General features: G+C 38.3%; 1 protein-coding gene across 1 annotated transcript; it reads left to right on the top strand.

Annotated features, from left to right (window-relative positions):
• The first annotated feature begins 1,132 nt into the window (after positions 1 to 1,132).
• On the top strand, positions 1,133 to 25,040 carry LOC120897599 (hybrid signal transduction histidine kinase A-like). The gene is made up of 5 exons (XM_040302594.1): positions 1,133 to 1,898; positions 12,291 to 12,513; positions 12,676 to 12,772; positions 23,949 to 24,103; positions 24,213 to 25,040. The coding sequence occupies exons 1-5, from the start codon at positions 1,558 to 1,560 to the stop codon at positions 24,837 to 24,839; spliced, it is 1,443 nt and encodes a 480-aa protein (XP_040158528.1). The 5' UTR covers positions 1,133 to 1,557; the 3' UTR covers positions 24,840 to 25,040.
• The last annotated feature ends 1,369 nt before the right edge of the window (positions 25,041 to 26,409 follow it).

Genomic DNA, 26,409 nt, shown 5'->3' with positions numbered 1-26,409 from the left:
AAATAACAATTAACTATAGAAACAAAACTGTAGAAAACAATTTACACATTAATTACACGAAATGTACTGCTAATAACACATTTAAGTATATAACGGCTACATTTTGGCAAATAAATAGCATTTCTTATCGATTGCCGTACGCTCATTAAACTCAAAATGTTTCAACAATTGTTACGGAGCATCGAAACTTGATTATTTCCAATTACTCACACCACTCACACGTTTCGTTCGCCTGCCCGTATGCGGTACAGTGGCAAACTGTATCTTAATCAAGCTTCTGTTACATTCTCGCTGTAAAAGCGAACAGATCTCCCCATCATAAAAACCACCACAACTAACCACCCCACTCCCCCATCTCCCTCGCTCGGGCGAAGAGTTTCGGGAAGCCTAATAACTGCTAATCGACAATATACGCGCTTCATATGCGACTTTATCGTTTGGCAACGATGTTCCGAGCATGCGAAAGGACTAACAAATGAGGTTGAGCTCAAGGAACGACAGTATATGCTGCGTAACGACCCTGCACCGGGGGAGGAAAAACATTACATAAAACCCATTTTCTCGGTCATTCAAAATCCATTGCAATTGTTTTGGCGGTTCTATGTTCATTGGCTCTCCTGCTTATTTCGTTGATGAGCCAACAAAGCCAACGATTTTCTCCACACATTGCAAGGGTTGTGCTCCGTCCGAGTCGGAGGGGAAATGTAAATGTGCAACCCCTGCGATGTAGTACATAAAGATGAGCAGATTTGCTATGTTTTGGATCACTTTCTTCGCCGAGTGATCACCAAAAGTATCCAGTTTCCGCAGCGAAACGATCCTAAGTGTACGCAAAAGACGATCTAAAATGCAACGATGGTGTCCTTCTTCCCCTGCTTTTCTGCAATAACTAACACACTCCGCCTCTTTGAAATGAACACTCCGGTAGAAACGCCTTCTTATTGGATGTTGTATATCGGTGCCATATTGAATGAATCCCTGGGGCCATGTGCACAGCTCGAATGAACCACCATCAACAATCAACATTCACACAACGAGAACGGAACAGATGCCGGTTGCTACGTAACAAAAAAGGGGTGACAGAGAGTGAAAAGTGTGACTCTTCCGTCTCTGCTGGTGCAAGCTGTCCACAATGTTGGGGTAGCTTTCGTATCGTATCAAACACATCCGTGTGGTCCGTATTTGTTAATGTTTAATGTGGCCATTCAGTATATATTGTAACCACCGAGCAGTGTATACGTCGTCGTTGTGCAGAACGGTCTGGCGGTGAGCGTTTGGTGTCTTATCTGGGATGTTGTACATATGATTTGATTTTGGTGCATCAGAAGGTGTTACCGCACGTGACCCAAGTGCATTTGTACGATTAGTGCTGTGTGTAGATAACACTTACTAGTGATTGTTTGTGCATGCGAAAAAACAGTGTGTATCGTGACAGAGACGCTGTGATATTGGCCAAAGAAAAAGCTAGTTTTGTGCATTAAAACGATTTAATTCATTATTGCTGGATTGAAGTTTTGCTCAGAATCAAGAATCAATCTAACAGAGTGGCTTTATAGAATGAGCAACCTTGAACCACAACCACAACCGTTGCAGTATAATATGACCGGTGACACGGATACGACAGATGAGGCGCCGGGACGCTTGGCAGAAGGTGGTGAGCTTAGTGGCAATACAGTGCCCAACGTGGAGCTAGCGATGGCACCAGCATCTGATGTAATGTGCAGAAGTACGAAAACCAGCAGCAATGCCAACTCCTTCCGCATTGAAGCCCTGCTGGCTAGCAAGGAGCACGAGAACAACAATAGTACAGGGGCTGATTTATCACCGGCACGCTCAAAGACGAACAACCTGGACCTGATCGCGGATGGGTTTAATCCGAGCGATGATCGCCACTCAAGGTATTTGATGTTTCATTTTTGTTTGTTGTAGTTAAATTCAATGGAATCTTAAAGTGGGATTACATCAACTTTACGACGGAGATAATATGGCAACTAGTCACTCCAATTAATGTGAGAAAAGATCAGATGGAGAAATGCTGAAAACTGGCATTAAAGATGCAGTGAGGATTGCATAAGATAAGAAAAAACATACGACAGAATAGAAGTAACGTGCCCGTAGATTTTTCTGTAATGGGCAGGTTTATAATAAATAATATTTTCCCTTGTATATTTTTTGAATCGTTTCAAATGAATATACAAACATGATTTACATGTTTTACATTTACATTTACATGTACAAACAATGTTTCATGTTGAAATAAAAAAATGCTCGTTTTGTTTCCGTCTTTTTTCTTTGTAACATTCTTTTTATCAACAAACTCTGTGGGTTGTAGCGAAACACATGATCGTTTTTATATTTATGCAATTCCAATACAGTAAACGAGAATTTGAAGTACGCTTTTACTTTTAATTTCACAGCTTCGGAATTTGTTTTTGGTAATTATATATTCTTTAATTAGCGTATGCCAGATAATTATTGATAAACTGCTGTACTGATAAGAAAAAAGCAGATGTTGAAATTATGGAAACTCAAAGATTGTTTGTGAAGAATGTCCTTAGGTGTATTACAATGTTTTTCGGGACACTTGCTAATGAGTAACGTCCACCATTAAGGTACAGTAGGATAATTGATTAATTAATTCCAATGAGAACAGTATTTTTCAACGATCACGAGATGTTTTTCAACAGTACAGCTGTCACAAATATGTTACATTGGATGAAAAATATCTCACCAACGTTGAACAATGCTGTTCTCAATAGAAACTGACCCGGAAAACGGTTCAAATGATAAAATAAAGTTTAGAGTGGGATTGTCTTCTTTTTGGTATAATGATTTACGCGGTCATGCCGAGCTAAACAGGCTTTAGAGACTTATTATTAAATTCTACGCAGCCGCAAAGTCAGCCCTTGTTACCGGGGACGGTAGGATACGAGGCTTGAACCAATGACGGACATGTTGTTGTTAAGTAGTGCCGGTTGACGACTTTATCATGGGACCGTCCTTCTATAAATGATCACATATTTTTATTTTGCGTTAATCAATTAACGTTTTAACGATCATAAGATTTGCATGACTAAATATGCCAATACAATACTATTGGAAATGTGAAAGTAAGAGAATATCACTAACAAGTCGTTCAGATATATATTTGCCACCTTAGACACATGTTTTATTTCGACATTCTGTCAGTTGCGGATTTAATGCGGATTTTTAAAATGCGGATTTAATAATAATTTAACAATCGAGATAATTTTAGAGATGGTTTTTGTAGAAGGGGAAAATAGTTGTCAGACCTAGAAAAAAAAACAAATAGTAACAGTTAAAGCGTAATCCCGGAGATGCGTTGTCGCTATTTAATTAATAAATGCCGATGGTATAGTGAGTTGTAGCATGGGCTCATAGTTAAAAGTTAGTAATATATCGATCCCCACGTAGACTAAATTTCCTCGAAATAAAATTTTATTGTGTGGAACTATTTTGATAAAAGGCGCCCTTCAAACACAAGCATTTATTATTTTTATAGAGACTTTCAGCCTATTAGCCTCATTTCGAATAAGTATATTATAGATAGGATTTTTTATTTATTTAAATCCAATTGAAAAATAACTGTGCTAATAGACGTAGACCAAATATTGCCGATAGAAAAGTAGCTCAATTTTGCAAACAAAGCTATCTGTCTCGCAAGACATTTCTGCTTTATTCTAAACAGTCGTATTAACCTGTTTGTGAACAAACAAGATTTTCCTGTGCGTAGCTTTTTTAATACAGAACTCAAAAAACATAAACTTAAACTAATCTTAACTTATTTTGTTTATGTTTATAAACAAAAAAGAGGCAGGTTCTCCCCGTGAATTAAGCTACTTTAACTTAAACGTTGCGAGTATTTATCATCGCAATTAATCGAAATTCATCATACTTCAACGAAAACCAGCGCGTTTTGCGCAAGAGACAAAATTCGCTTTACGTCTATTTGCGCAGTAATATATACTAAGCGTTAAGATAAAGCATTAAGAAGTTAACGTATCTTTTATAAATGATGTTTCGAATATTTAACATTCAATCTGAAGTAGTGCTAACTACAAGAGATGTTACGAAATGGTTTTAAACACAAACAATTAAACAATAAATGGCAAAAACATTGGTTTTTCAAGATAAATACCGTCTCGCTAGTCTATATGCAAACCAAATCGACGTGGATAATCATTTCCTCAAATATGCCTCTCATTTTGCTTATTGTTTCATATCGCCTGCTCCCCTCATCATTGATTCATGATGCCACACAAAATGGCCGCTTGAAAGTAATGGCACTAGTGGCCAAACGGACAAAGTGCTATCCCAAATGGGAAGTTATGTGGGACTACTAGGGGACGCCAAAGTAAGTTCTATTATGAAATGTAATTAGAGTTTTTGCCCACTCAGGCGTGGTGAGAAGGTCGGAAAATGGTGGAAAGCAACCATCCAATTCCATACATAAAGCAGAACGAAAGATCAGGTGGCAAACGCGTGGATGAGTAGGAACGAGTAAATGGAAATACAACGAACGAAGCAAAGTGAAAAATAACCAAAGAAATAGCACGCTAACCGTCGGCACTAATTGGCGATTAGTGCTTTTGCTCTGTAGTAAATAATGAGCCCGGGTGCTTTGGAGTGTTCGTTGATTGGAACAAAATTGGAATTGGTACCTTGGTAGTGGGCGGCTAAGTGGCCACGGTTTATGGCCTATTTTGAACAAGGGAGGGGAGGAGGGGGGTTGTTAGCGGAATGGGAAGTGAAATGAATCGACAGTTGAAATGAAAATGGCAGAACTTGAACCGATTTGAAGGATGATTTTTATTTATTTATTGGAGGTTATTTGAGCTATGAAGGAAAAAACTAAGTTTTTTTAAATTTCTTTTTACAACACCAAATATTTCTAAAGTTCTACAACTTTCTATTACTATACAACTAGCTAATAAAGATGTTTTTCGATCATCGAACTGTTGCTGAACCTCATTAAATTATTCCTTTTTCAGACCTTCAAGCCAGTCAGTCTTTTTTAACTCACTGTTTATACTAACGCAGCTTTTTAACATTTTTATGTAAAGCTTGGGTTTGATAAAGAAAGTGTTGTTTTTTAGTTGCTCTGTTGTTCTTATTTATGTATCAAAAATGGAACAATGTGTTCATAATACAATCACGCATAACTCAGAGTTTCATATAAGTTTTATGGATTCCAAAAGGGAATGATGATAATTGTACATTTTCCTAATACAGTATCTTAAAACTAACATTCATTTTCTTCATTTTAATTTATGAAGAAGAAAAAAATCCATCGTTTCGTTCCCGATAAGCAAGGAAACAAGCTTGATTACTTTTTCATTCCTATGATTGATGGTTCAAACAAGATGATTTGAAGTAAGCGCGCAGAAGATAACATTTACTGATCTCAATATACCGCCAAATGAATTTAATTTCATTACCGTGATTCGACACTGTGGTCGTTTTTAATTAGTGAGATTAGAATTTCGGCACACAAATCAATGAACTCGCACACACTGAAAATTATCAGTCTCGTAATTTCTATTATGATGAGGTTACTGCTAGCTACTATCAAAGTTACTAATAATATCGATACACTTATCACATGAACAATTCGGACGCGTGTGGACCGCCCGAAAGGTGTGCGTTATCAGCCAAACTTTATCAAAACAGCACCAGCAACAACTCCTGCAATGAATGTTATTGTGGGATCGTTTAATTACCGTACAGAATGATAACTGAAACACCCATCGTATCGCACAGATTAATCATCGTACAGAGGACAGTAGCAATCACTTACATGACAATTCCAAATTAATTTACCACACGCTGATTATGTGGCGCACCCGTCAATGCTGATTGATGCTGAAAAACACCGTGACTAGAGTACGGCAAACGGCATAGAGTGCCTACGTGCTGGCAGATAGTTTGATTGGCTTATTATTTCCACATGGACGCCCGATACGCGTCACGTTTTCACACCGGTTGGGCTAATTAATGAGCGTATTTGATAAGTGTGTGTGGGACACTAATTGATGGCGAGGTGAGCTGGTGCTTTTGTTATCATTTTCGGATGTAATTGATGAAAGGTGTGTGATTTAGAAGGGACAGTTTCTGAATAAGGGCTTTTGGTGGTTTTGTTACGGTGGTGAGTCTGCAGTTTATAATGTACAGTGATTGTATTAGCTTTAATAATATTCTTTTCCTAATAATTCTTTTCAACAAGAAAAACCACACGATTTTGAGATGCATAATTGTTTGTTCATCACCCAGCGGTTTTCAACCGTGGAGGAATTAATAATAAGATTTGAAAAACGATTTTTCATCCAATAATCATCTGAAGCTGAACATTGTAGATGGTTGTTGAAACTAGAAATTGCAGTGCAGTGCAAGTTTCTGCTTAAACCTGTACATAATGTTGCGGTGCTCGTTGAAATAATTAAATACTCCTGTAAACTCTGTGATTTCAAATTATTTGTTTTGCATAAAAAATCGGTAAAACTCGTTCCACCCAAATCTTCTTTTTTCCCAAACTTTAAACCGCTATCTCTTTTATGGATAGTACTACATAAGCAATAAAGGAGTTGATATGAAATGTACAAGAGTTTTGAAGTTATTAGAAGAATCATGTTCTACTAATTTTATAACGATTTGTCTAAAGCCCATCTTGGTGGGTTTGAGAATCCGAGTGTTACATGTTAAGGGCCGTGATTACGCAGGCATTTAAAGCTTAAGAAGAGGAAATTTTAATGCTTAAGAAGAAAAAAAGAAGAGAAATAAATCCTACTTGCATCTTACATGGGGGAAAGCTGCTAAAAGGATAAAAACCACTCTCATAATCCACGGCATGGTTAGTAACTGTCAATTAGTATATAGATGGGTTGATAACGATTTCTACCGATAGAGGATTACATTTTAGTTTTCTTGCTGAAACCATCAGAGAAGCCATAAATACCCTCTACTATTTATTTAGCCTGCTACAGTGGTGGACACCTAAAGTCAGACACCTCATATTTTCACCTATTTGTTGACTTTGGGAAATCCTGGACAGTTTCTCAGACCATATATTTATTTGGTCTCGAAACTTTAGAACACAGGAGAAATAATGCTCAATGTATTTTCATGCATAAACTATTAAATGGGCTTATTGATGCACCTGAAATTTAAAATCTGATCAGCTTTTCTGCACCTACTAGGGATCTTAGAAGCAGGTCTTTAATCAGGATCCCATTTCGACCTTTTTCTTTTGGCGCTAACGACCCTTTAATTAAAATGTGTGTCAGCTACAATAGACTTGAATCATCTGCAGATTTTCATATCCCTGTTTCTCACCTTCGTCAGTTGTAAAGGGCTAGTGTTATTTATGTTTAAGTTGTTTACTAATTAAGAATTTGTATCTGTTATTTAGGCCTATTGCCCGATAACGTAAATAAATAAATAAATAAATAAATATTGGAAAACTTTCTTCACGCATCGTAAGAACATTCTTCAGCTATGCTTTTGCCAATAATCAGGCCGATATATTCAAAAATCTCGAAGCACCATGCATAAATGAATGAAAAGGTATTAAATTTATTGCGGCCCACTGAATGTCGGACAGTTTCCATTCTTTAGCAAAATGACCTACGTAGCTTGCCAACATTGGGCAATATCGTTCGAAATTGGAAATATCAGTCATTAGAGTTCATTCAATTATGTTGGGTAACACTATGTGCGGATTACATAACCTAAGTCAAGCGCATATGTCTACCAAACAAAAATACATTCGAAATTGCAGACTCACCATAGTAACAATTCCACCAGAAGCATCATTCAATAATTGTCCCTCACAAATCACACACCTTTCATCTATGGTTCGAATTAGCCAAATGAAGTTGCTTAGTAAATTTGTTTTTCAAAGGAAATTATTGTCATTTCAAAGTTATTATTTTTTATGGAAATAGTAGGAATATACCAATGGTAAAGATTTTGATAGTTTGTCTGCCTAATTCCTTAATTAACACAAGTTAAATGATTGCAACAAAGGAAGGTGCAACACTTTAGGTGATGGCTACCGTAACGATTGAAATATTTGATTCCATGCCTCGAATAACTTATATGAAAAGTAAGATAAGTAATCCAAGATTTGGCATGGATTCATATTATGAAGACATGATGCAACAATTCTAAACCTTGCAAGCTATTACTCAAACTTGCGATAAGCGATTTCCTGGGCGCACAAATGATTGCCTCCGTAATACGTGTCATTTTCAAAATCAGAATCATACATAAAAGCTGTTCGATGGTGCTCAATCTAGCTTACTGTGCTGTGTTAGTTTCATTCTGCTGAACATGTCATGTCCACAATTTATGTATGTAGTCATTTTGCCCATCATCAACGCGTTGTGTACCGTTCACCAAATCCTACAAATCAGTAGAAAAGCCACACACACACACACACACACACACACACACACACACACACACACACACACACACACACACACACAGCATCCAATCTAGCAATCCGAAGGATGTACCTTTCACTTAGCCGAAGGAAAAATGCCTCCCCCGGGAAGGAGGGAAGAAGCGGTTGGCAAATCGAACTCGGGATACTGAACCGAGTCCAACAAATCATTGCGCAATAAACGATACATGCGCATTGTGATTGTGTGCTGAATGCTGGTGGTGATTGCGTTGATCTGCTACTGCCGGGAGGATTGTTGGTGGTGCCTTTCGAGTGCTGCCAACCACTGGGGGACGCAAGGACTCCTAGGATGCCGAATACGTACGTACTTATGTACGTGTGTAGGCGTACATGTTTGGAAGCACCCTGCCGTAGCACATAAGATGATTGTTGCGGATTCCATTCTGGCAAGCCCCACGTTTGCCGTCTCCGCGCTTTTGTTCCGATATCAAGACGCCATCCATATCGTTATGTTTTTGGGAGCAAGTCAGAAGAGGGCTACGTTTCGCGTTTGCAGACTGCTGCTGCTGCTGCTACTGCTGTCTCTCTTGTTTGCCGTCTGCTTCTATATTTCATTTGCCAATCAACAATTGTTTTGCTCCATGAGAAACAGATCTTGCGATTTATACAGTGGGCTGAAGAAAAGTGACATGTTGATGGGGCACATCGTTCGGGTTGGGGACGGATAAATGGATATGTGAGTGTGTTTGAATCGATGGTAATTGGATCGAATGTGTTATGTTTGTGTACTGTGTCCTAAGGCGAGGTAAGAAAGCACCATGGTGTGGCAAGCGGGACGGCGGCGGTCGGTTGAATCTGATTTCGAGATTTCGCTAATGTGTTTCTGTCTAAACTTTTGTACCACAGTTGTCGAGAGCATCTCTCCGTTACTAATGCAATCATGCGATGTGATTTGTTTGCTGAGCTGAAAGTATCGGCTTCCAAACATCGAACGAGTTGGAGCGTTCGAGTTGCCATATTTTTGAATTGCCAACACGGGAAACAAACGCATAAATCCTACTTTAATCTGTTTTTGTAAGTTTTATAATCGTCACATATTCGTTGACGACAGGCAATTGAGAAGATTGATTGGAAAATTGTTCAAATCTATAAGACGAGATTCGTCACGTTCAACGAACCAATAACTAAGTATAGTAAGTTTAATTAAAATTACTACAAATTATGTATAAAATGTCGTTTTGTGTTTCATTACATTAATGACCTTCATAATTAAACCTTGGAGAAGATCAAAATAGATGACTAATTTGCCCTTTAACTGCCATGATGATGGATGAAATTGATGTGTATTGCTTCGTATTTTATCAAAACTAACTGTACATATAAATCAGTGGTCTCCAATCTGTGGTCCGTGGACCACTTGTGGTCCGTGTCGCTAACAGATGTGGTCCGCGAAAGAATTTATTTTTGAATAAAAGCTAATTACAATACATATCGTGCAATTTTTTCCAACAATCATTGTTAAGTATTCAACAGCCATGTCTAGAATAGGATAAAAACATATTTTTGATCAAAAACGTTTAACTAAGTCTACAAAATGCATGCCCTCAATCGATGTGGGCCGCGGCAAATGTATTTTCAAAGCTAAAGTGGTCCGCGAACCTAAAAAGGTTGGAGAGCACTGATATAAATGATAAGGAAAAATTATGTTGCTGACCACTAATGGTTTATTGATCTGTGCCGAAATTCTTATAAAATCATAATATAAACGTGGCACGGGTAATATGGCTAGTTATACAGTTCACGCTCGGTAATCCATACTTGATCAAGTGCGAATTATAGAATGACGTTTTGATGTGTTTTTAAAATATAGCTTTTTTGTTTCGGTTTATGAGTTTATTATTACATTACATATATTTTCACGTTGTGCAAAGAAAGCTTGTAAATTAAAAAATATAAAGGTATTTACTTTTTTTAATCAAATATCACTACTTTTGACCGAACACTGTTCTTCACATGATGTTGGTTGTCAAAAGTGCGGATTATCGAGCGTGCGGATTAAAAAGGTGCGTTTTATCGAGCGTATACTGTATGTCAGTCATATATATGCCTTGTGCCACGTGACAGTGAGCTTGTTAAATCAATTTTATGAACTAAATTCCTTATTTTCAAATCTATTTGTGGTTATGATATAATAAAGCTGGCCGTTGGTTCTCATTATAAAATTGGTTGAAACTACAATAATCTGTTTCTTTAAGTGAATACAATGGAATGAAATGAAAAATAATAATCCAGTTACTGGGAGATTTTTTGTATGAATGTCTTAAAAATTTCATTTAAATATTATTTTATTAATGTCTTTATTTTAATTCCATTTTAATGAATCGTAATAAAATATTCTTAAGTGGCTGGATAATATCTAAAATACAGAAAATCCGCGGGTCCTTTGAAACACGGATTTCTTAATTTGATAGTTTTTTGGGCAAATTGTTCTCCCAAACTGACACATCAATTGTCAAATAGAAAATAAATTACCGTTTAGTCAATTTTTCTATTGAAAATCTTCCAAATTATAATTATAATCATTAGCCAAAATCATATGAAATAATTATTTAAGTAACTAAAACTACTCACTTCAAGTAAATTTACACGAAAATTAGTTATAATTTGACGCAAAACAGCAAAATTCTACGTTTTGACAGATTTCTTGATGGTGCACGTGATAATAGCGCATCTCGGGAACATCCTGTAGTGTAAAATGTATCAAAAAAGGCTTGGAAATACAGCATCATTAATTCAATTCGCTAAAGTGTCAAGTTTCATCATTAAACGATTGCAAAGGGGTTAACCTTCACAACACTGTTCATACATTTTGCTTAACCCCTAACTACAGGGTATTATTTATAACTGATCTACGCTTCAAATAGATACGCAACAATATCGAAAACTTTGCGCCATACGGTGCCGCTCACCAGAAGGGAATGTCAACGCGTCTCCGTACCTCACACGCGACCCGGGAACCAAATACAGCAAACATTGCGTTATCTAAGCGCTATCTGTTTTGCTACTACACCAGTTGATGGGGTGAATCGTTGGTGTAATGTCAGTCTGTGGTGCTATCAGTGGCCCATAATTGTGTCATCGATTGGCCTGACCAGATTTGATTTGATTGACCACAGCAACTAATTTGGTACATTAGTTCGGGAGTACGCCACTGATAAGCAGTGTGGAATGGTTGGCAGTGGGGAGACAACGAGTGGAATATTAAAATGGAATAGATTGTTAAGCAAAGCTGATTACTAGCATCGTACTCATATATAGCGCGGTACATGCGGTGCGAATAATTGATTGATTGATTGAATGTAAACAACTATACTTTTGCTCAAAACGCTTCTACATTTAAGTTAAACAAAGTTTCTACAATTAGAAATGATTAGATTGATTAGAAATGAACATTACAAAGGATTGATTGCATGAAGCTATAAAATCCAAAGGTTCCTTGGTATAGTCATCAAGTCATGAGACTTGTCAACATGCATATCATGGGTTCTAACCTCATATGAACCAAGCTCGCTGAGCCATCCGTGTTATTAATAACACACGTAAAGATAAACGAGCAATTTTTAAAAAGCTCGTTTTGATAAGGAGAAGAATAATAAATTTATATGACTTTTGTCTTTATAACAGAAACCATTCAATACCCTATGAACCTTTGTTAAACAATGCTATTATAGAATGCATAAAAATTATGATTAATTTAAAACTAACTGAGTTAACTTGTAATGTTGTGCTTTTTTTACCACACTTTAATTTGCTTTGAGCTGACAAACGTAAATCTTACTTGAGGCACTGCTTTCCATCGTTTCAGATCCGAATCGACCTTCTCTTCCGACTCCTGCTCATCGATCAATCCTGGCAGTGTGGAGCCGCAGGATATAGACGATTGTGCAATGAATCAAATGGCCAAATCGTCCTCACCTAACCAACACGACTATCTGCCGTTCTACAATCTCTGCCCATCGCAGGTGATCTTCACATCGAACGCGTCCACCTTCGACACACATCCGGCCGTCTGCAATAAAAGCATACCGGTAGGTAACAAAACACAGCCACGGGTCTTTGCATTCACGTGCCGAGCATGTTTGGCGTGAAAGAATTATGCAAATTGGGCCCATTCGCACACATGAGCTTTTTATGATAATTGTGTATGGTAACAAGGGTGCTGTTTTTCTTCCATTTTTATGCACTGGCAGGTTGACGCTGGGAACCGGTTCCATTTCATGCAGCTACCTCAGCTAGAGCTTCTAAGGCACCACAACATCTACTATCCTCGAATCACGGAGCTTACAGGTACGATAAAACGATAATATGATACACATGGTTTGGGCGCCTTCGTCTTCTGCCACATTGACCGGAGCAGTTGGGCTACGTGCAGAGTTTTGCACATTTTTCCCTTTCCAATTGTATCCATTTGGGGTTTGATTGTTACATGTCATAACGAATGAATAAATTTAGCAGAACGTGTTACATTGTTTTGATTGTGTGCGAAACAGCACATTTTTATACTTGGAAAATCTCGGCAAAATCATAAATGGTCTTTCTCTTGCCACTGCAAAAAGAAAAACGGCTACATCGTATGCTAATGCTAGTGGCTTATAACCAAGGTGTTAAAATTATGATTATTCTGATTGGACTAGCGGAAACTCTGTAGCAATATAGCTATAAAAATCGAACCAAATACTTTTACAATAGGACAGATAACCGAATTAAAAATGTTGGATATGCGTATGAATTTAATCGATTTTTTAACTTACTAGTTAATTTGGCCTAGTTACAGGGGTATGCAAGATAATTTCAAGGGTATTTAATAACTTCAGCATGCGCGCAAAGGATTTTTCTAAAGACAACGCAAATTTCAGGGGACTTTTAACTTCAACTCCAATACCTTAAGAGAAACTGATTCAGGGCCCATACAGATCCTGGGATTGATCCCGAACGCAAGTCGTTCCTGGAATTTTACAGAATTTATACTGATGCTGGTACTGATTCCGATCTCATACATGTTAGAATTAGTCATGAACCTACACTGGCCTTGGAACTGATCCTAACCCCTTACCGGGCCTTTAACTGATCATGACACCATACCGGTCGTAGAATTGATCATGTCCCTATATCGTTCCTAGAACTGTTCCCAAAGCTGTTCTGGTCTTGGAATTGATCTCACTCTCTCAACTCATACCAGAACTTACACTGAATACACCGGTATGGGGGTCCTAGAACTGATCAACACTCTAATCAGATCCTGTAACATAACCAGTACTGGAACTGAACCATTAAGACTGGAAAGTTTATCTTAAGAGACATTTGTGTAAACATTTTGTTTTACAAACACATGTTTATGCAGTTTATCAGTTTTTGTTAAAAACTAATCCTTATGGCACTTAGTTTTGTTTTGTCTAGTTTTGAGGTTTTGTACAATGCCCTTCAACGTATGTTGTGTCGCAGAATGCAAAATTGAAGATTTGTTGCTATTTTATCATCTGTTTTCAATTAGTTTAAATCAGTCTTTCTGTAACATCACAGACACGGCCTATACCCCTAATGGGCTTGAGTCGCAAGGACTTATTGATTACTCATAGTTAGTTCTACGTATGAGATCTATACGGAGCTTGAATCCCCATGTCGGGGTTAGACGGGCATATTGTTATGTCGTGCGAGTTGACGACTGTTCCACGGGGCCTATCTGTATCTGAAGGTCTACAGTCATGCATACTGAAAAATACGTTACCATATAAATGTCAGAAAATACTATGAATTTTTAGTAAGAACACGTTGTATGGAGTTGCACAAAATTTCCAAATTGTTTGCGAGAATAGAAAAATCAAATATAGTTCAATTGTTAGATTGATTGAAACACTGTTAAAACATTACAAAGTATTATTCATCACCAAATTCCGTTGTTAATCGTTAATTCTAAGAGAATGCATTGCAGGACATACAGTAAGAAAAACGTGAAAATTTTACATTATATCACAGCACAACCCTTTCTAGCTCTATCAGTGTCATGCACGTAGTGTAATTGGGTTGAATTTATACATCCATAAATATCATAATTGCAATCACAAGTAAAATCTTTTGCAAATGATCCCCATTTTCACTGAACCCCTGCCCCAAAACGGGAATGCATTGTTTTGATTTATAATTTCAGAACCAGAAGCTTACTGATCGCCCCGCTATCCCGCTTCAAAAACCTTAAGCAATCCTGTAAAGCAATCAGCCGCGTTTTGTAGCGAAACATTGACGTTGATATTATTGACATTGCCGATTTCGAGTCGGTTCGGTTTTTGCACAACCCGTCCAAAAACCGTTGGCGGTTGGGGGTTTATTTTGGCGTGTCAGCCAACCTCCCAGCGCGCAAAAGTTGAATGATTGATTTTTACACTGTTGAGGGTAAAAGAAATCGAGTTATCTCCGAATTTGTTAGCATGATTCCAAACAACCCGCCTACGCAAACACGCAGCCGCACACGCTGCAGGAATTGATATACGCTGCCATTTGCCACCAGGCAAAAAAAACCGGTCGTAGTGTTGAGCTTAAGCGAGCTGGTGTGGTTGAATTGTTGACATCAACGTGCTCGTTTTTTTCTGTTTTTGTTTGTAGTATCATCTTGAAGATAGATCACAACGAACAATGAGGAACTCTGTCCGCCGCAGGAAGGGAAAGCGAGCGAGAGGATAAGTAGCTACAATCAAGCAAGTGGTGTGGAAAAATGGATTCTTTCCTCCACATTAAAAAAAGAATACGATTGGGCTGGACAGTTTGTTTGGGGACAGGTCTCCTTGTCGTCTGGGCGTCACGTAATGTTGTGATTGTAAATTTGATGCCAGCTCATTGGTATGCTCGTGCAAAGCGATTTGCCATGGTGAATTGAAACAATTCAGTTGAAATATGTTTTATGGTGTAAGTTTTATTTCGACCCTGGTTTTATCGTTACATGCCTCTCATATTAATTGCAGCCTAGTCAACCCTTTCACGAAGAGCTTGTAGAGTTATTGGAATTTGGTATAATTTAATAAACCTCCTTAAAACAAATGTTATATTTCTATAATTATATAGTGTACCAAAAATGCTCTGAAGAAAAAAGATTATTATTAATAAATTATTGATAAATTATTATTGATTATTGATAAATTAATTTTGACAATTCAGAAAAGCACAGACTGCGAAGTACATATGGTTCATGCGCTGTTATTTCATTATGTCGTTTGTCCTGGCTCCATTAATTTGTACACATTTTCAGTTTGTTGATCCGTTTGCTGTATGGATTTTTAGAATTTTGTTTGTGCCTTCATGTACAAAAGTAGTTTGAATTTATTTGGAAATAATTTTTCCAATACCTTTAGCATTTGTAATTGACTATTTCAAACAATTTAATTTCAACAACATGAGCATCGAACAAACAAGCTCGGGTAACTTAAACGTACGTTAATACAAGGCAACGAAAATTTTTAGTTACAATTAAACAACGTTCAGAAAGGGATCAGACGTTCAGTTGGCCGTCAGATGTTTATTTATAGTTGAAAAATGTTCCATGGCTCGAAAACGGTGTATCTCGAATGCAAATTTGGTTTTTTTTTCGAGCATGTTAAGAATTAAGCTAAATTCTATTTTTTTGAATAGTTGGATTTATTAGTTTATTTTATTTTCTAAACAAAAACGAATATTCAATTATTCCAGAAAAACTAAACAATTAATTCGTTCAATTAATTAATTTAATAATGACATTAAGTGTTTAACCGGGACGCTCCCGTGGTACAATCATCATCTCGAACGACTCAATATCATACCCGTCATGAGTTCAACCCTTGTATGGACCGTCCACCCCGTAGCAAGGATTCACTATTCCGCTGTGTGGTAATGAAATAAGTCTCGAATGCCTGTATAGTAGAGATGGGTCAGACGTTTCATTTCACGGCCCGACCCGGAGTCGGGTGCGATCCAATCGGAATCGATTCCGACCCGTAGGTGCAGCGGGTGCGCTAGGTCGGAGTCGGAATCAAATCCGACCTGCGGGTGTAACGAGTTCGAGTCGACCCGAATGATGAGTAGGTACGAGAGAGCATAAACGACTCCGACCCGTTGGTGCAGCGAGTTCGGATCGGGTCAGGTCGAAGGTAGGTTCACTTGAATCCACCTTGGCCCGACCCGACCCGAACTCATTGCACCAACGGATCGGAGTCGCTTATGATGTCTTGCACCTACCGGAATTGTTGCACCTACTGAACCTACTTGTACCTTTCGGGTCGATCCGAACGACTCCGGGTCGCTTACGGATGGCTCCGACCCGATAGGCTCGGGTCGATCGGTCCATCACTACTGTATAGGCCGGCATGTCCGCGTAAGACGTTACGATATAGAAGAAGATATAGAATAGAAGAAGAAAGAATAAAAAGTGTTTTAACTACTACAAATCGTTTACACTAATATAGGATTTTATCATGTAAGAAAATCATGTTTAGGGAATGACAAAGAAAAATATAGTTAAAGATAACAAAAGAGCAATCAAAATATATAAATTTCTTAATTTAGTCTAAATTAAGTTTAAAATTGGAATGTTTCGTTAAAAAAAAAAGTTTCATCAATCTACGTGCCACAGCTCGATTCCCAACAATCTCTAATAAAATTCATCGCCTTTCCGAATCCGATTCGCTAGACGCACTGAGGGATCAATTTTATTGCAACATGATGCATATTTCTCCATATAATCTTTGCATACACCAGCACATCTGTACACTAGCCACACATGGCGTGCATTTTCCTTCACATCTTTCTCCGCAATTCACACTAATTGATTCCGATTAATCGCACCCCGAAAATAGCCGCCCACGGGTATGCCACTGAACCAGTCCCAATACGGTTAAGAGCATAACAAAAAAAAAAACAACAAATACAAACAGAAACTATAAACACTATGTCCCAGGCGCACAACGCACCCCTGCATGCGCATTCTAACGCGGCGCATTCACTGCACCGGCACCCGTTGAATGTTGGCAGGTTTGCGTGAAAATCATCACCAACTAGATTAGCACGCAGAGCCCAAACAAACATCCTTGCGCTAATCATCGTATCCCACTACCGCGCGTGGTTGAGGGTTGCTACGGAAATTTCCACCATGAGGTGCTGCTACGATCTTTGCGGTATGGTGTGGTGCGCATTTTGACGCTTAGGGCAGGAAAAGTTACCCAACGGAGGAAGCGATAGAGAACGACCCACCGTTTTCGTTCCCTGTTTTTTTTTTCTTTACCTCACTCACCAGATTGGGATACGGTGAAACATCTTCCAACCGGAGGGAACAAGCACACACCAGAAAGGATGACGATAATCCAGCGAAAAACTAAGCAAGTGTGGCGAAAAACCTGTCCTTCTGTCTGCCGCTATCGTGCACCGTGCATGGGTTGGTTTCTTTGTGACGGGACGAGGTTTTTCGCTGATGATCCCCTCGTTGACAATCCCCAACAATCAGCGGAACTTAAACGACCACTTGGTCTTTTATTGTCGCCCATTTAGCATGATCGTTTATGTCAGCAAGTAGGCACCGCAAACTGGGGTGGATTGAAAAGTTTGTGGAACAACCGTCTTAAGTGTTGTTTCGAAATTAATACATGCGCTTTTGACGTCGTTTAGTGGCAATATTTTTAAAACTGTATAGTGATAAAATTGTTTGCTTTTATATTCATTTAATTTTAATGTACATTGCCTTATTAATCCCATCCCCATACCCATCTCACTTAAGCTTCGAGGACAATTGCTACCAACGTTTTGCCCATTTTACACTAAAATTATTGCAATAATTTCTGTTTCTAACAAATTATAACTTATCACTGCATCGCAATTTGTATGGCAATGAAAGCAAACTATAAACGTCCCTCTTTGCGCAATCTTTGAGTCCCTCAGTACCGATCTAACCTGTCAACTAATACACATACACACACGCGCGCGCATCCCTATCGAGGGGAAAATCGGGTCTTACCAGTCTCAACCCAAAACCCAGGGGTTAGGGTAAGAGGCACAAAGTAAATACTTTCGGTTTCAATAATTTGATTGCAGTTAACTAGGGTCACTAATCTTTCCTCGGCTTGCTGGGGATGTTTTTGCCGGTGCTCATTTAATCCACGCATAGCTACGCTCTTTGATTGCACAGCGCACACACACATACATTCACACAGACACACTTACACCTAGACACCACCCCGAACGGCACACCAATGAAGCGGGAAAATGCCCCGGGAAAAAGGTATCACCGTATACCACCGTTTAACGCCCTTCCCATTAGAGACGATAGCAATCAAATTAAACAAATTAACTTTGTACAATGACATCTGTTCTATTTACTCTGCACGCTGATAGCGTTTTCGGGCGGATCCCGCTTTCTCGCTCTGGCAGCTTCAGTTCGTTGATATTTGTCGATTTTTCCGCCTCTTCTGCTTCTGCTCTTCTGCGCCCTTCGAGGGCAGTAAAACACGCACCGTGCTCTTCGGGTTTGGTTTGTGATTTATGCCAGTTTCCCCCTCCCGCTCCTGACGACCTCTCGGATAACTTTGCTCCGATCACTGCCGATTCCGTCCTGCCAAATATGCCGGCCAGGCGACGAATTCGCCCTTTCGAACGAGGAACGTTGCTTCAAAAATTGCTCGCATATGTGCTAACAGACAAATTACTGCTCATCTGATTAGGTACTAATTGAATTATATTCATGGAGGTTTCGCTGCTAGTGGCAGCGGGTCTGGAAGCAACCCCGGCTCGGTCACTTCCTCAAGCTGCCTTTCCCTCAATTTTCCGCTATCGCACTATCGCTATCGCAGCGCGCAAACCGTGTGCCCTTCCCCTTTAAGCCTTATCGCTCACCATCGAATGCTGCAAATGCTGTCTGCGCCAATTAACAGCAGGGGGCTAAGTGTTTACAATCAATTTGATAATTTGATAAATAAAACCAGTCCTTCGGGAAGCGTTCAAGACTTGACGGTAGAAAGAGAGCGAAAAGACAGAGAGAGAGAGAGGTAATGGGCTCGAAGGATACACAGAGAAGGCAAGCTAACAACTTTACGACACCGATGATGACGATGATATCGATGATGATGTAGGTATATGTAGAGCCATTGCACCGCGAACAGGGACCGAACTATGCAATAGATAGCAGGAAACACCCGCTATACCTTGTGCACTTTGCCAAATGCACCTTGCACACATATTAGCCCCTAGATCGAGTGTTTGTTACGAATCGATTAGTGTGTTCGATATGGGGGTCGGTAATAGTTAGTAGCAAGCTTCCAGTCGAGCGTAATATAATTTAACACTTTATGCATCGCATTAATTAGTCACCAGCGCACTCAGCTCAATGAATCGCATGTTTGTCTACAATCAATCGAACTTGCTAATTGCATTCCATCACACGGTGTAATTGATTGTGTGTGTTAATATGCGATAACTTAATTAAAATAACAACAGTTTTGTGTTTGAATTTTAGTTTCAAATTTAATAGTTCAGTTTTATCAGTTCATGGTACTTTGCAAAATTTCAAATTTACATTATATTGTATTAGCAAATATTTAAAACATACAAACACATTATATAATTTATTTAATTTAATTTTAATTTAATAATAATTTAATTTAAAAATTTTAACAATTTGTTGTAAAATATGATACAATATTATCTTAAATTATGATTGTTTTTTAATACTTTATTTGTATTTCACCACCCTTTTCCTTGTACATTTGCATCTGAGGTCGTACATCTGTACATTTACAATGTCCTTAACCCTAATATTTGTTAAATAAGATTTATTAAATTCCCTTTATTTTACTATATCACCCTTATTCCTTCCGAACAAATTAATTAAAATAATAATCTCATTTAAGGAACATAATTTTATTATAGTTTTTAGAAGATGTACTGTATGTTTGATTCAAAATTCGGGAAAAGATACTTTTTAAGAAATTTCTTAACATTTTTTAAATTATAGTAAAAAACACTGTCTTCTTTCTGTCTTTCAAAGCCTTACTAATGAAGGATGAAAAAACGTTAAGTTTGGTTTATTTAGCCCTTGGAAATGGCAGACGCTGGTGTTCCTGAGTCTACTGCCAGCATCTTTGGTCCCTTGCAAATTGAGTTCTGAACTTTGTGGTATGCAAGCAAAGGTTGATTTGCCTGAATCAACCAAACAAGCTATTAGCTATTGCCTACAACCTACAGGCTATAGCTATAATCAACTTACTTAATACTTGACCAAAAACGCCCTCTCAATTAAAGAGTATTGTGCCTATCATTCTTGCGAAATCGCACTGAATGTGACATTGGCTATGTGGAAGATGTTTACGGATTGGAAACAAATGATAGTTGCAGTTTTCTTAAACCTCAAAAGAGCATTTGAAACTATGTCGAGGGAACTATTAATAGTCCTTTGGTTTTTTGTTAACAAAAGAGATGAAATATTTTACTAGTTTCATTCCATCTTATGAAGAATACCTTGCGATGGTAAATTGTCTGAACCTATTGAAAACACCCCTTGGTGTGCTTGTTTCATTCGCCAATTTTATTTGAATTCTATTTATTTAAATGAGATCAAAACGTGCTACCACACTGTAATGTCTACCGCCTTGCGAATGACACGGTAATAGATGTTGCTCACAACTCAGAAAGGAAAAGACCAATTTAATATTGACTTTCAGCTACTTGACAAATGGCTTAAAAAGTTAAAAAAAACTACAATAAAAGAGAAGCATGCTTATTTCGAACAGGAATCTACAACTTGCCCAAGGATTAACCAAGACAACATCAACAGTTCTAAATCAATGAAATATCTAGGAGTTGATTGATAATTGACAGCATAATAACATTATAGCCACACTTTGACTGTTTTGTTAAAACAATATTTAAAAAAATCAGTGTCGTAAGTAACCTTCATACAGATTCCGACACACGCTCAATAGCTAAACAATTATAAACAATAGATCAATATGGAGACTGCGAAAATGGCAATTCGTTCGTCATAGTCGTATTTTGCGATGTTCAGGCAACGCATATCAAAACATTATGCGTAGTGCTAGCTTGAAATGGGTTCAGTCGTTTTAGCCACTACATTAATTATTTGAAATGATTCTGAATTAAGGTAATTAATTGTTTTCAGTTTTGAGTGAATCTATAATTCAACAAAATTGAATTTATTTTGCATTGGACATTCCATGTTTAACATACCTATCAAAAATGCATTACCGTCGGAAGATTACGCTTGTCGTTGAAATATTACCCTATGTTATATGAAGTCATGAAGAGTGCTAGTGAACTTCACATTTATAAACTAAATTCTTAATCACCATCTACTATGGTGAGACTTGACTTTAATTCTGTTAAATGTAAGTTAGTTGTTCAGCCGTTAATTTACTCTCTCGTCCTCTTGTTAATGTTGACGAATTTCAAGATTCTATGCCTCAATCTGTATTATTTATTCCTTTATTACACACTTTTCTTCTAAACTAAGCACTTTTTGAATTTTTTCTTCCAAACGTTAAGGGATTATTTCTAAACATGTGTTGGTGGAGGGTATATCGTAATTTACGATCATATATCGTGCAATATATAATATATCATATAATGTATTATGTACAGGGTTTAGGTTAAGGATATATTACATAACATTTTGGAGAGGGTATATCATAAAAAATATAAAATAGTTTTCATTACAGGTAAGAAGGGAAAGAAATTTGTTTAATCTACAGGCGACTTCATTGTAGTTTTTTTTTTATTGAACAGATCAACACGCATGTACTTACATTTAATAATAATTGTAACAGTTAGAGACACAACCGGGGATTCAATTCATGTTTGTTGATACTTATTTTTTTTATGTACACGCAATTAATTTGGCATTTTTGACTTATTACTACATTTTAATGACGATGTCAATCTTTAAAACAAATCATCCAATCAATCTGAGATCCAAAGCAGTGTAAGATCCACCACAGTTGCTTAAAATCACTTCTATAATAGTTGAATAGTTGATTGATTGTAGAGTGTCTTTTGATGATTCCGTACGAAAATTGATCTCCAACATCTATTTTTTATGGAAAAGCTATCCTCTTACTTGACAACTGCGCTTAGTATGGAATTTTAATTAATAAATAACAAATAACAAATTATTCCAGTCTCTGTTTCCTGTGCACAATTATTCATACATTTTTTCAGCAAATCATTACAAATAATCTATTATGAATGTAATAACATGCAATTCGTAAGGTTTAAAATTATTCAATTAGAAGAAACACCGTAAAACAAAACGCATTCCGTAGCTTTATCCTGAAAGCTGTTAGACTAAACCCGGTTTCCGGATGAGTCAGATAATGCAAATGTCCTTCGTTCAGTTAAATATTTCAAACCAGAGACAAAGCGAGTTGTTTAATACGGATCATAGTAGAAAATCAACATTTTTGGCACTGTTTCTCTGATACTCGAGTCACATAATTGGCCTTAATGCCAGTAAACACGTTTTACGACTCTCACGTAAGGATTTTATAAAATAATGTTATATTTGAAAATAAAAACGAAATAATTATGGTAAATGCAACAAATTGCATTATGTGTATTTTGAAATTTGGAGCTAAATAAGCAATACAGCTTGACCGTTTTTCCTGAAATAATATGTTGCAAAACAAATTTAAATAAAACATTAAACTACGCATATAACTCTGCACCTATGCATGCTTTGAATTACTTTTACTAACAACCAACATTCACTGTAGTTCTGAAGCACCATAGGAAGAAAATGCCATCCGCCGATACCCTTATTTTCTTTATGTATTGCACATGCACAAGCGCAGTCTCAATTGATCATTTCAATTGTCTTTATCAAAGATGAAGTGGGAGTGGCCAAGTGAATGAATTCTATGGCGCAATCTCACAAACTGCATCGGTTCTGTTTTTTCACCCATTGATGCACGTTTGATTGTAATTACTTTTATGCGTTTGTTATGTGCTGAACTATACAGAAAGCGTACAGTACGTGCGTAATAGTAATATTGCAAATTTAATGTTGATTTAAATTAATTTTGAAACAAAAAGGAGCAATGTGTCGAATAACTACTAGCAGTGTAATAATAAATAGCAGACAGGGATATTGCAATTAGTGCAGCATTTGCCATCAATTGCAAATGAAGTATTATAAAGTGATTATCATTCAATTTCGACATAGATAACAGATTAGCAGTGCATTAACGTTCTGAAGTCTAAACCGGTTTCAAAATTTGCAAACACTGTGGCAAGGTTCAGGCGACTGCTGGCGACTATGTTGGTTCGACATTTTAATATGCAAACAAAATTAGTCCAAAGTACTAACGCACAGCAGCGGCAGAGAGGAGACGGGGGTGGCAAACGAGAATAAATAAAACTGCACTTAATGTACACCACCCAACATAAACGTTTTCATTTTGTTGATGTTTCTATTTGCGTCCATTTTCCCGGCTGTTTGGTTTAGGACAAAACTCAGTATACGGAAAAGCGCGACGGCCCCGGACAGCGTTCACCTCCCAACAGCTGCTCGAGCTGGAAAAGCAGTTTAAAGTGAGCAAATATTTGTCGCGACCGAAGCGGTACGAGGTGGCCAACAATTTACTGCTCTCTGAAACCCAGGTAAGGTGTAGCGCGGTTTCGCGAGACCACTGGGTCTGTCGGGTTAATACTGGTACTGGCTCGTCTTATTTTTATTTGTTTTTTGTTTTCTATTGTGTCCCATCTGCAGGTTAAAATTTGGTTTCAAAATCGGCGCATGAAGTGGAAACGATCCCGGAAGGTGAACGAATCAAAAAAGTACAGCAACAATAGCAACAACAGTGGCAGCAATAACAACAACACCACCACCACCAACAGCAGTAGCAGCAGCAGCAGCAGCAGTAACAGCAGCACCAACGGCAGCAGTACCGGTAGTAACAGCAACATTAGTAACCATAGTAACGGCCCGCTCGGGTCCAGTAACGTTAACAGCGCACACAATGGAGGCGGCACCGGTGGCTCCCTGTTGCACGGAAGTGGCAATAAAACGTCCACCGACCACCAAGGCGCGGATGGTGGTCGTCCCTTCAATCGATCAGCCGGTGACCCGGGAAGGACCGACCACTGTGCGAGTGGTATGGTGAGCAAGTTGTCCTGCATCCTGGATCATCCGAAGGATAAGCGGGACAGTAATGGCACCGGCAAACAGCACGCGACGGCAGCGACGGCGGCGGCGGCCCTCTTTGTCAATCAGCAGTTTCAGCAGACGGTCGGGGGCGTTGGAGCGGGCAGCCCGAACGACATCGTTGGCGTCGGGCCAGCGTTGTTTGCATGCGATCCACCGAATGGATTAAGTTTTCGGCCTTATGTAACGTAAACGCGGGCGAGGATGGTCAGCGTGCGAAACAGAAACAAAAGCAAGCTAAGAAAAAACGATAAAAAAGGTAACGCAGAAACCACAGCTATCCCTTCCCGTTGCTCCCTTGGCCCAAATGTGGGCAACAGAAAGTGTCTACACTCTGACAACTTGATAGGAGGATTAAGTTAGACGTGGATAAATAAAATAATGATTGGAAATCTCTTATGACTATGTTGTTGCAGCTTGAAAGTGGAGGGGTATGTTTGATTATCATGCTTATTTGGCATTGTGGCTGCGGTCGGTGTTGATTTGCCTGAGGGTCTATAATGCTCACCGTGGTGCTTATCGTTTATCCCAAGCCCCCAGCATGCAATATACTCAGTTCATATCAGTTCATGTTATGAATCGAAATATTGACCGTTGAAATGCATGATTTTATAGAGATCAATTACGCTGGTAAGGTAAGTACTAAAAGGAAACTTTTTGTGATATATTTCTTCATATAAATTATTAATAGTAAATAATAAAATTATGTATATGGTGTTCATAGATTGTACATGAAAACGACACAGAGTTTTTCTGAAGAAGCAGAAGAAGAAGAAGAAGAATGGGACTTCAAAATACTGATTTGAACAAACTATTAGGTTTAAATATTTATTACGATTTCTTAGTTTAGCGGAATTTGAGCAAGAGTGTCACCAAGTATTTTTTTCAGAAAAACTTAAATTAAGCTCCCACATGAGTATACAGATGGTTTCCTTCCAATGACTAGATATACTGTGTCGAATTTCATATAAAATAGTCGATGTTTCTCACTGTTTACAACTGTTTTATATTGTGCAACAAACGTGAGCAGAAAGATATAGATTTTTTTTATAGAACCATATGTAAAAAGCTCTCAAAACACATATCAAACAAATAACTGGGAACATATGTATACCAAAGTAAAGCTGTTATCAACCATTTTTGAAACGCTTCAAAAACAGTAATGTTTGCACTTCTTTCCACTGAAACTCATTTATAAGTGACGAAATAGGTGTAAAATGGCAATGAGATTTAAAGTGGCTTTTGATAAACAGGTTCTAGCGAGATGGTGGCGCTCTTACCCCAGATTCCGCTATCTAGAGCGGACTAGCAGCGCTATCTGCCGGTCCTATATACAGGCTTTCGAGACTTAATTCATTACCACGCAGTCGGATAGTCAAGTCCTTGCTACAGGGGGACAGTCCATTTGGGACTTGAACCCATGACGGGCATGTTATTGAGTCGTTGGAGTTGACGACTATACCACGGGACCGTATAATCTTGTATAATCTCTTAAAAATGGTGCGACAGCAATGGCTGAGGGCCTGAGAATCGTACTGTGGTAGTTAGTGATGGGCAAAACGGCTCCGAAGCCGGAGCCGGCTCCGACCGGCTCCAGACAATTTCGAAGCCGGCTCCGGAGCCGGCTCCGCACCCACGGCTCCGGGGCCGGCTCCACTCCGACGGCTCCGGAGCCGGCTCCGCACCAACGGCTTCCGCTCCAACGGCTCCGGAGCCGGTTTTAACACAAAGGACCAAAAGAACTTTTTCAATGAAGTTTCAA

Source organism: Anopheles arabiensis, chromosome 2 (assembly GCF_016920715.1).
Source record: "Anopheles arabiensis isolate DONGOLA chromosome 2, AaraD3, whole genome shotgun sequence".
NCBI lineage: Eukaryota > Metazoa > Arthropoda > Insecta > Diptera > Culicidae > Anopheles > Anopheles arabiensis.
This window is presented reverse-complemented; position numbering and strand designations above follow the sequence as displayed.